The sequence below is a fragment of the Xylocopa sonorina genome, chromosome 9 (assembly GCF_050948175.1).
Source record: "Xylocopa sonorina isolate GNS202 chromosome 9, iyXylSono1_principal, whole genome shotgun sequence".
NCBI classification, from domain to species: Eukaryota; Metazoa; Arthropoda; class Insecta; order Hymenoptera; family Apidae; genus Xylocopa; species Xylocopa sonorina.
The window spans coordinates 12046508-12058839 of NC_135201.1; the positions used below are offsets into that span (position 1 = coordinate 12046508).

The window sequence follows — 12332 nt, forward strand, 5'->3', positions numbered from 1 at the left end:
TGCGACGATGGCGGCACAGCGATACGGTAATAAAATGCTACAGGGCAGCGATAATTTTAGACGGCCCTAAATCGCGACGGCTTTGTAAAGGGTTAAATACGTGGTGTAACGTTGTTTGTCGAACTCCAAGGACGGTGCCTGTGTAAAAACGTGATAGTGCGCTGTGGGCACAGCCAGGGAGTTAAGTTTAATTACAAGGCCGTTAATTTCACCGGCACACCTCGCGGCCGCCGATAACAGAATTATCACCAGCGGCGATCAACTTCGATTCTGATGTTCGCCACGGTTCGCGATGCATATCCACCTGGTGTTCGAAAAGCCCACGTTCTACCAGTACGTATGATACAGCCAAGCTGTTAATATCACAGCAACGAACAAGAAGAATTTCATTCGAAAAAATAACGAAGAATCCATTCTGGACGAGAAAGTATAACTTGACACGCCAGGGCACGCAGCGGTAGATGTTCTCTCGCGATAAAGAATAACAGACGATTTCTCAGCTCGTGGAAAACATTACCGCGACTCAGAGTCTTACGATCCAATAAATTTGTCCGCAATAACGCCGCGTGCCCTTCTAAACGAGGAGTACACGTGAAATATGAAATAAGAAGAGGCACGAGGAATAATCTGACACGCGATCGGATTGAAAATACCGTTCATAGTTTCGAAGCGAGTGTTGGTGGTGGCTCGCCACAGTTTTAAGAGCCAACTGTAAGCTGCTCGACGAGAAAGACAGATCCATACGCCAGTTACAGAAGCTATTTTGTTAAATGTATCTGACGGAAGTCTCGACAGGATTACTCGACGATACCCTCGAAGGACACCCCGTATACGCGTGGAAACCGATTCTCGATACAGGGGAGCGCGAGCTCCCCTATCCGCTTCGAGAAGTTCCCGGGAACTTTTAATAGCCAATTCCGATCTTTCGTTGATATTCGCGCGAGAATCCTGCCGGCTCTTTCTCATCGGTGACGCAAAAGAAGCCGAGGAGCCAGCGGGTCTCATCGAACCGGAAGTAAGACTGTATCGAGCTCGCGACTCGCTGAAACGTACACGGAATATCTCTCGTCTCCCGAGCGTACGGCGTCTGATGTTACAATGGATTTATGTAGATCAGCCTTTGATTAGATTCCCCTTTGATGTTCCGTCAGCGCGTGCGTCTCGCGAGCGAGACTTGTTCCGCGAGGAAAGAAGGTTCGAGCGACCCTGGAACGATTCGATCTTGGAATACTTCCGCGGACGTGGAACGAACGATATTCTCGTTGCTACGAATCGCGAGGGGACATATGAAACTATCGTTCGCAGAGTAGAGGATCCGTTGGAACAGCGTCGCGCTTTTTCCTCGTTTACGGATAATTTTCCCCGACCCCTGTCACCGATCGATTCTCGTCAGCGCTCGTCACAGAGGTCAGCGCGGATCGCGTCTTCATAATTACCGACGACCACTGTGAATCGTGTCCAATCGTGTAGAAATCGCGGACAGAGTGAACGCGGCGCGGCGCAAATTTCGCTGCATTGTCCGCGGGATTAATAACGCGAAACGCGCGTTTGTCGCGATCGAAGAAACAAAATTGCCAACGGGTGCGTTCGTTCCCTGCGACAAGTTGATTGCGAAGCGTTTCACGAGTGCGCGCTCGCGAAACGTGTTGCAATTTAAAGGTTGCTCTGCCTTTCTGAAGAGCCTCCGAAAATCTGGCCGCTCGTTAACGCGACAATTATTCGCGGGACGTGGCGCGAGGGGGGAGGTTTTTCGATTGGTCGAATTGCGGCGGCGAGCGAGCCCCAAATGCAAATTCTCGCGAGGGGGGTGGCGACACCGTGCCAGGAAGAGCGTCGCGTCGAAAGGCAGCCAGGAGGCGGAATGCTTCCGCGGGGAGTTAAGTCGATAAGCTAACCGCGTGGTTGAATCTAAACCATGGCTCACGGGTGCTCGGCACATGAAAATTGCCTGTCGCGCGTAATTATAGGCCCGATTGAGAATCAGATTAACCGCGAGCGGGCGGTGATCAGCGACAAGGAACCGGGTCACGCGGCCGCGTCGGATAAACTTTCCTTAATATCACCGTGAAATTAGTGACGTCAATTTCCCGACCAAGGGCCCGCAAACATCGAACAACACAGCCCGGCAATTCATTAGCCGATTCAAGGCTATTCGTTAAACCACCCGCGGATTAGTCGAGCTGCATGGATTCGAGCGAGTTGCGTCGATGTTGGTCAATCAACTTGTTAGTCTGCCTGAAATCAAGTTCCATTTCGGGGTTGAAAGGATATTCTGCGTCGATAGATTCTCGTTGGTAAACTTCCTTCAAATACCTTGTATTTTACTGTTCAGTATTTTAATCCCTTCCATTAAGTCTGGGTATTTAAATACGAACCTTTGAAAGTATTCAGAGCCCCCTCTGGCAGCTAAATAAACACCAATTGATAAAAAGTGTAATTAGTTTTCCACTTGTAGCGAATCCATAATGGAATGGGTTTAATACTGTATTGAAAACAGATACCACTTGAAATTAGACTGCTTTAGGAGCGTGGCGTAATAAATGTTCGTTGAAACAGGTCGGATAAATGGCGTATGGATTCGCGCGTACATTTTTCCGGTCGTTGGCATTAAATATGAACGTACCTACCACCCTCGCTTTCCCCATAAATACGATATTTCACGGCCTTGAATTTCCAGGACAGCGCCATAAATTCGGCGACTCGTGGGCCCAGAAAGCTTCGCTGGACTGAAACAAAGTGGACAGAGAATCAAACGCTGAGAAAATTCGCGAAAGTAAACTTCTCCACGGATAAAGTTCTGCGAGCCCTAAAACAACGAAAATTATGTTCCAGTTGTACATCGTTGCAAAATTTTGCCGACCATATGGATCCCCAAGAACTGCGACGATCAGTCGAGAAACTGCGAGACGAGACAGACAGAACGAGGAAAGTTAAAGGCGCAGAGTAAAGTCGAAACCATCAGGACGTTCAGAAGAAAGGAGCGAAAGGAATATTTGATCGCGAGAGAAAGATAAAGGACCCGAAATCTAATTGTCCGTCGTAACAGCAAAGGGAGTGGAAAATGGTGGAGCAGTGGGTCTCTTAATTCCAGGGGAAAGTAAAATGGGACCTCAAAAAAGGAGGAGCGATTGCAATTAACGAGAGAAACAGACAAATTACTTTCTAAATGAACTGAAAAAGAAAAGCAGAGTCCCTGGACGTGTATCAACACGATTAAAAAGGCAACGTCGACAATTGGAAATCGTCTTCAGACAATTGTCTCTCTACTTAGCCAAAGTGTTTTCCGAGTTTCCTGCGAGCACTATTAAGAACCTCGTCGTACCAACGTTAATAAGACGGGATAGAGAGAAGAAGGGAGAGAGAGAGAAGGAGAGAGAGAGAGAGAGAGTATCGTAAACGATCGTACTCTCCATGGAAACTAAGTGTTTCTCGGCGAAACAAAGCTTTCGTAGTCGGATTCCTGAGACAGCATAGGCTCTTGTAAACGCCTGCGAACAAACGAGCGAGAGGAAGCATATTTCGAGCCTTCGTAAGAGATCAAAGCGCTCGTTGGATAATTCAGGATGGTACGCGCCGAATCGGGATGATTGGATGACTTTAGCAACGACGGCGTCTGGGTGTTGAAAAATTCAGGAACCAAATTATTTCCAGTCAAACCGGCAACGGATTTCGTCAAAAGCTCGATCGATGAATCGAGTATAAAATGCAACACCGTTAACCAGCTCTCAAAGCGTCATCATCGAACGATTCTCGAAATGAAGAATTCCTGTAATCATGGAAACCAGAGCGAATCGATTTATTCCCCCTCGTCCCCTCTGCACTGTCATAAATGCAGAGAGCGTAGAAGTAAACGAGGATTAATAAGTACAAATATGTTCAATGTAACGTGTCCGCTTCCCTCGTTTGTCGAAAGAAGCATCGTTTCGAAGGGACACACGTTGCAGAGGGTTTAAGGGAGTAATACCATGAATCATCGATAAAGCTTCCTCGCGCATGGTAACCCCGTGTGTAACGAGCCTCGAATCTCTGGATAACGTAAACGACGATCGCGAAGCGACGAGGCGACGGTCCGTAAGTCGCGTGGAAGAATGGAAGCGGAGGAGGGGCCAGCCGACAAAACGTTTAGTCGAGTATAGTCGTTGAACGTACGACGAGCCCACTTTATTATGACTATTCATTAATGCAGGCCCCCTCGTTACCAATTTATCGCCATCTTATTGTTCCCAGCAGGCAATCACGGAACGCGCCAGAGCACTCCATTAATTCCTACGTTCGTCCGGTCGTTTCGATTTGCCACGACCTTTCGCCGAACGAACACGAGCCGCTTCCTCCCCGCTGCTTCGACGGCGACGAGCTTCCTCGCGCGTACAGACCTCGTTACGACTCCTCGTGGCCAGCCAGCCGGTCGCTCCTCAAGATCTACATCGGCGATCATCCGTTTGAATCGCAGCATCCAACGGTGTGGGCGGTTTTTATTGGGACGGCTCTTTCAACGGGGACGGCTCGCTCGACGGGACGTGTGAACGTGAACGACGGTTTGATTATCTCGTTATTCTCGACGAGCGTGGCCTGGACTCGAGACGATAACGAGAAATGAAAAACATCGAGCAGCGGAGAATTTTCATGGACGCTTGAGAAGATAAGCCAACGAGCACGAAACTATCGTGGAAAGGTGGACGTGAATCGGGTCACCGCTTAAATCGCCATTCCTTCGTCGATGTTCCGATGTTCTCTCTCTCTCTCCACGAGTTCAACAAGAGGAAACAAAAGCTAATCGAAGAAGAGGATCAGCGGTAACGCGTCTTTCTTCTGCGATTAAACTCGCGGATCGTTGGAAACTAGATGCACGTTTCTCATTTATCAGGCTCGTCTCGATCAGCAGGCTTCCATTACCGCAGCAATTTGTCACCTGGTACGTTCTTACGTCCGCGTTAAGAACAGATTACTCGTCGCCCCGCGAAGACGCCCGGCTGAAAGTTTGATTAAAGCCCTGGGAAGCAGAACCACCAGACAACGCTATCATATTGCTCGCTGCGGCCTCGACAAAACCGTTCGTTTCAACCCGTCTGCGTACGCCCACGCAGCCACCGGGTACACCCACGAAATCGGAGACACGGAGTCGTGTTAGACTACGGTTAGATCTATTCACTGGTTTCATTAGTGGTCACCGTATAGTGGGCGCCCCGTTAATTTGCGTTCGTTTCAATCGACTCTAGACTACTGCGTCCAGGCGATGGTGGTTGCTGTATTTCGCATTAAAATGCAGAACGGCAGTACACGGAACGCGAGAAGTATGACACGATGACAGAAAAAAACGAGCGTTGCGTACGAGGCAGCGTATTTCAACGAGTGGCTCTCCTCAAAGGGAACGCGGCAGGAAGGATGTTTGCGGCGGTGGAGTCCGCGGTACGATGGATTTTTCCATTTCACGGGGAAACGGTCAAATTACACGACTAGGCGCAACCACTGCTAATTACGCACTAGCGCGGCTGGTTCTTTGGTCGGTGGCTGGAGAGGTTCGCGGGAAAGGATTTTCCGCAGCCGTGAATTTCATTTCATTAAACTTCACCAGTGGTCCGTGGCTGGCAAAGTAATCTTTTGCTAATCAAAGCTGCGATCGATCGATCTCACCTTGGCTCTGGCTCTCTCTCTCTCTCTCTCTCTCTCTCTCTCTCTCTCTCTCTTTGCCACGCGTGGTCTCGTCTGATTTTCAATACTGATTTTAACGTTTGAATCGACGAGAGGAAACGTCGAGGCATCGCTCGATTCGAAGGGATGAAAAGCGTGGACAAAAAATACCTGAAGCTGTGTCAGTGTCGATTCGTTAAGAAACTCTTCAGCTCCCTTTGAGCCGCGTCAGGTAAAACTACCAGCGAGTTCAATGTCGACTCATTACCGAACTCCTCAGCCCCGTTTTCGGCCCTCGATTCCGTTCTGTTCTCGGTATCGTTCTGTTTAAGTCGGCCTCTCGTCAATTAACGGTGTTCCATTATTCACGAAAACGTCGGTCGATACCGGTTCCGTAGCGAAAGCCTCGTCAATTATTCAGTCGCGGATTCCCAGGCCCAGCCTCGGGACATGGGACGTTAAATCTACCGTCTGACGACGATCAAACTTCCGCCATTGTCCACGCTGCGCCGCCGCCGCAAACTTCACCGCAGGTTTTCCGCGATTTACCAACCTCGACTCTGCACGGTAATTGCCACTCGATTGGTAGCTAACCGGAAACACGCCCTGTACCAATGTGTTAGGCTTTCACGCGGGGCAAACTTGACGTTACTCGCTGGGACTCTGAATAATCGCCTCCGTCCGACTGGTCGGACGTATTCGCCGCCACTTTTACAGAGATCCCTCTCTGCAACAGGTCCGCGACGTAATTCTTACTGCGAAGGCTTGAATATCGCTGAAGAAATTCTCATTTCCCGTCGACTTTCTATGAAACGAGTCATATTCTTGTGAAAAGGTGTTCTGGGCTCTGTAGACCTTTAAAAGTTGTTTCTTCCCGATCGATTCGAGGTCCTATCTAAACCACCGGTCTGTACGAATTTCCAGCGTGCCGTTGTCGAGGAATTCCTAGCCCCGATAAGCAGAGAATGATACTTTTTGCTCGCGTCGCGGTTACAAACGCCCGTTTAAACGGGCGAACAATCTTCCGATTCTTTACGGCGCAGTGAAACCCCCGGTTTCAGCTATCGAGCACCATTTATCACGGTTACACTGGCACGTTGTAAACACCGGGGCGATCGATACCGCTCTCGCCGATTATTGCTCGCGTTCACCCTGAAAATATAAACGCGCCTCTACCATTGCTCCTCGCGATTGTAATCGTAACGATCAATGAAAACAGTTTTACAATCAACCCTCCCATAACTCGATGCCCCTCTAACGCGGTTCCCATCTAACGCGCCACGAGTTTAATCGCTTTATAGGGGGGTTGATTGTATTCTACAACGATTATGCACGCTTAACGTCATTTACATTTTTCACTAATCGCACGACGATCCGTTTGATTGCAGTACACCGACTGGGAGGATGTTGACAACGGATACATGTACCAGAAGATGGTAGCGGACGTGGTTGGCGACTACTTCTTCATCTGCCCGTCGATCCACTTCGCCCAGCTGTTCGCGGACCGCGGCATGAAGGTCTACTACTACTTCTTCACGCAAGTGGGTACCAGTTTTTTCTTTTTTTTTTTATCGTCACGTGCACGAACGGGCACGAGGAGGATGGCGTCACGTGAAACGCGCCCGATCGATCGGGGGCCATTATGTTATAGCCTGACATTTCCACGGGACGGAGTCACGTGGCGAATAATGATAACGCGGTTCGTGATTCTCTTCCTCGGTTCGCCGTTATCGGAATAGCGATTAGGCCGTTCATTATTCATCACGGTCGAAAGAGATCATCGATTCCTTCCGGAAGTGCGAATACGTTTGCTCTTCGGTTTGCATCGCGCTTTAACCCCTTTACTGTTAGTAGCGATACCGTACGACGATGGAATTGGTTCGCTGCGTGCACAGTGAACGGTGCGAAACTTTTTGTTCAGCGTGCATTTTTCAGAAGGAAATATTATTTATCTCTATGCGGTCCGCATTGTTGCATTCTAAGCGCCCTTTAAGCGGCAACGGTAATCAAACGGTTGAGATTATCTCCCAGCGTTATTTATCGGGTTTGTTACCGTGACTGTAACGCGCACGATAATGGAAACCAATTAAAAATAAAAGATTTATCGCTTTGAAGCGGAGTAAAATGTTCATTTCGCAGTCTCGGGCACACGCAAACGTGCACTTTTGCAATAACCATGTTTCTCGCACATATTTCTACCGAAACGGACTCCATTTGCGCGATCCCTCGCCGCGTGAATAAAAAAAAAAAAAGAAGAAAAAAACATACGCACCCAACGCTGCCCGGAATTTGAAACGATCGGCGCCTAAGGACACGTCGAAAATGATCGAATATTTGTAAATAGCACCGGAGAGAATTGCTCTCATTTTACACGGTTTTATCGGGCGATTTTCGTCAACGAGAAACTAAACGAGACGTCGCCGAATGATTGACTAATAGCGGCCATTACGACAAATTAAAAGCACACCGACCCGTCGCACCGAGAATTTATTCGTTTCTTCTTTTTTTTCAGTTTCTCTTCACTCCCATTTCCCACGTTTTCCACCCTGGCATCGATCCGTCGTCGTCGCTCGAACCTGTTCGTTTATTTTCTTCGTTGGAACGCTGCTCCACAAAAAACGTCACCATTAGAATCGATACCCATCGAAGACGGGCTCTTGAGAAGCAAGGATCCACGTATATCATAGGTTTACCTCTTTCTTGGGCATTTCTTCAACTTTATCGCCGCGTTTCAGTCGACGATTCCCCGTCGCAGTGGTGTAAATCAATAATTGAACTCATCTTGAGACAAGAGCGCCTTCGAGTTATTATTATTCTTCCCGCGTAACTCGCGGTTCTCGATGGACACTGTAATTCCTTGGCTACACAGGGCTAAGCCCTTTCTGCGGCCCACCCTGTCTCCCGTGGCTCGAGTTTATCACGAAATTTCTCGATATATGCTCCCGCGAGGAAGTTAGAAGAGCCTGGTGTACATATATATATATATATATACGGACCACTCGTGGAGGCTCTTGAACTTTCATCGCCTCTTTAGCAGCGGAGGACATTAGAGTTTCGCAATTTATGGCTGCTGCCCTCGGAAATATCAAAGCGGCTAAATTCGAAAGAAAAACCATCTCGCGTCCGACTTTAATCCATCCGTGGCCTAATTTTCTCCCGTCCAAGTCGAACTCGAACTCTTTGGCCGTCTCGAGAACGTCGGGGAACGAATCAGAGTCCGCTCGGCTTTAAACTCGTTACGGATCGGCTACTGTCGGCTACGAGTATCGAAGTAGAAATTGTAAATTCTAGAAAAAGTCAGGCTCAGACTCGCGGAGCGCTTCAATGTTACAGCGACGCTCGATCTCCAGCGGATTTCTCGCGGCGCCGGCGACTAACTGGGACGTGAAACGCGCGTAAGCGGAATGCCGAGGCCCAAGTAATTAGCGGAGGAGGTAATTTATCAGGCAACGCTGGTGGAAGCAAAGGAGGATGTCATTACTCATGCGCGCCCGCCGTAATCTTAATAACGGTTTCGCCAGCCGTTTAAACCAACCCCGCTTTAACTCCTTTTCGTTTTCTTCCGCGGTGCTCCGCGACACCTGCCTTTCTATCTCTCGGAGAAAGAAGTCGCTTTAAACGGGGCCACCGCCACGGACGTTTCTCCGTTTGTCGAAAATTTAATTCCTCCCTTACTCTTAACCAACTTTTTCTTCCTCATCTTTTACAGTCCCCGTTGATCGGGAGAATAATGTTGCAGAGCAAGTTCAGCCCCACCCGCCTTCCCTCTACTATTCCATTTCGAATTCTGCCTGGGAAAAGTTTGGTCGTCAGACGGGGCGATAAAAGTGGAAACTCGTTCCGTTCCCGGTTCATTTTCAAAGGATAGATGGATGGAGCGTGGAAAAAAATGAAGGGACACACGAGCGAGTCGTAAGTTCCCCTTCGAGCCGGGGCGAAACAAGTTCAAAGCCGATAAGTGGGTCAGAAACGGGTTAAAGTCGAGGCGTGGGAGGAGGAGTAAGAAAATGCACGGCCCTGGAGAACACGTGTAGGTACCTACATCCGGCGGAGCTTCTCTGCGAAGTCGAAACACATTTCGTCCATCAGCGCACGCTGATTTTCTCGCTTTAGTCGTCCCGCGTGACAAAAATTTCCAACTCTTGTTGCCGTTTCCTTCGCTCCGCCAACCGCAAACGAGAAACGAGCGTAGCGCGTCTTTCCTTACCGTTGCGAACTACAAATTCCGTGCGCGTTGGCTACTTTTAAGCATCGATAAAATAGAAATGACGAAGCCATCCTGTGATACACCTGTTCTTTCAGATCGATTAAGACCCCGGTCGAGGAAATAATCGTAGCCAGAAATAAGCCGGCCGATTCACCGAGCGATGAATATCACGAGCGATTAGCCAAAGGAATTAATGGAAACGAGGCCGCGTTTTTCTGAAAGGCCTGCCTTCGATCCCCTCGCCGGCCAGTTTTTCTCTCGACGAACCTCATTATCGACCCGGCTGGAAATCCTGTTTCACGATTTTTTTCGCCGGGGTCATTCATTGGCCGCGTTGGGAACGCGGTTGAAAAGAACGGATCCAAAGGATGCGGTAGCTATTGACAACGCGGCACGGAGTATCGCTCTTTGAAAGGAGATCCGTTGGGAAAGGTACTCTCGCTTCGCGTCTCGGACGCTGGTCTCGGTAAATCCACGACGAAGCGGTCCCATTCAAACCCCGCTGTCCTTGACGAAAACGGGCTTAATTTCTTTGGACGCCCACGAGCGTTTTCCCGAAGCTCCATCAACTCGAAGCGAAAAAATTCGAGACGTTTAAGCGAAACAGGTCGGGACTTAAGTGGCGGTGGTCGACGATAAGTCAGACGCGGTAGAAAGTAGCCGTTCAAGTGAAATAGGTCGAGCGAGCGGTGACTGTCGACGATAATTCGGACGCGATCGAACTTTCGTTAAGCAGTTAAGTCTGGCTTTATATTACGGGATGATATTCGAAGGAACGCGGGAGACATTCGCCGTTGGAACGATTTAACGTTGAAGGGTTCGAGCCAGTAATTCGAACGCGGTGCACAGACGGACGGCGAGCAAGTTAATTAAGAGATGCCGTTCGATGGGCGTTTATTAAAGCAGCGTAACGGAATTTCAGACGTCCATCGACTACCGTTGCCCGTTATCGATCGTCGTATCATTATGCTCGCCCCTGGGCTCTCTCTTTAACCGATCTTCGTCCACAGTTCGTTCTGCCCTTCCGCTGTTGCCTTTGTAATTTTAAGGATCGTTAAAATTAACGACGTTTACCGAACACAGACGTCCGTAGTAATGACAATGCCGCGTTCGCAGCTTCTCTCGTTCAACGGGAGCGCGCGCAAAGCTCGTTTCTTCCTCCTGTCCGATGGAAATTCAAGGAAAACTGTTTCTAGATCCCCCTCAGTAGGAATATTATTTTTCAACCGTTTCACGGGCTCCTGCTTCCGAATCGCTGTTATAAATCTAATTCCAACGGTGGAGGGAACGCGGAGGAATCGTCGAAACGAAACCGTGTTTTCATATCGACTGTTCAGCGGCTCTGTTCGCGAAAAATCGAGCTCTCGACTTCGACGTAGCGCCGTACCAAGTCCCCGTCCGAGTTTTCCGCGAAACTTCTCGACGCGATCGTTCAGGACGCGTCTGAAAACTCTGCGCGACGAAAGCCTTCCGCTGAGAGGGAGTTCGCGCTGCAACCGTCGAATATAAATGACGTTTAATGTTCATCGACCACTCGATCCTCAAATTAATGTCGCGTTACACCGTGGACCGTCGTTAAGCCCTTCAAACTTGTCCGCACTTAGACCTCGAGTATCGTCAAGCTTCCAGCGACCACTTTTAATCAGTTTTTCGACGCGAACTTGCGTGCGTTACTCGTGAACTCGCGCGAGAAGTTCCGCGGCGTTCCGGTCGACGTGCAAAATTAATCCGTCCCCGCGAATTGCTGCAGGAAGCCGAGCCATTCGAAAGTTTCGTTGGTCGAATCTAGATTCGAGGTGGTTCTTAATACGCGACGACTGATTCAATAGCAGGCGGGCAAACAAAGGGCCGTCGGTGGATCCGCAATCCCGCGTTTCCTCGAGCCAGATTTATCGCTGCCTCGCGCACCAACGCGTCCCCGGAACTCGTCCTCCCGAGTAATTTCGACCGTTCCACCTACGAACTGATAAAAGAATCCACTCGACGACCGGGGACAAAGCCATCCTTCTTCGAGAACTGCTGCACCGTTTCGCGCGGCAATCGCGATTATCTTTCGCCGCGAACGTTTAACTGGGAAATATCGCTCGCACAGCTCGCGGGGATTAAATACGGAACCTCTCGCTTCGCTCTCGCGGTCGAGCTCGGTGAAAATAGCGAGCGGGACGCCAGAAATAATTGTATCGCGTTGGTACCTGTCGATCGCGCGGCTGACGTCACGTTTCCTGCTCGATTCGAGCGGGACACGCGAGGAACCGTGCGCGCGTTATTTTTACGAAGGCACGACGGGTCAATTAAAGATCAGGGTGTAATTCAGTCTGACCTCGAGATCGGATTAAATCGAATTTAATCCGACCCGCGCTGCTCGATCTCCATTGTGTCGCTTTTCCCTCGTCCTTTCTCAACGGCTCGACGAGACGTCGTATTAGCCGCCGGTTTCCAGTTATTTCCGGCGGATGCGGCCCGGATTTAAGAATACACCGGGCTGAATCAATAAATG

At 49.5% G+C, this 12332-nt stretch overlaps 2 protein-coding genes across 2 annotated transcripts in view; one reads left to right on the forward strand and one right to left on the reverse strand.

The window, feature by feature from the left end:
• Window positions 1-12332, reverse strand: part of Rim2 (replication in mitochondria 2) — a 145851-nt gene that overhangs the window by 110470 nt on the left and 23049 nt on the right. The gene's annotated exons all lie outside the window — the stretch shown is intronic.
• The window catches only part of Ache-2 (acetylcholinesterase 2), a 57973-nt gene that overhangs the window by 38439 nt on the left and 7202 nt on the right, over window positions 1-12332 (forward strand). The window contains exon 3 of the mRNA XM_076901923.1: window positions 7017-7169. Within this exon, the coding sequence (XP_076758038.1) occupies window positions 7017-7169 (153 nt within the window). The remainder of the gene's footprint in view (window positions 1-7016; window positions 7170-12332) is intronic.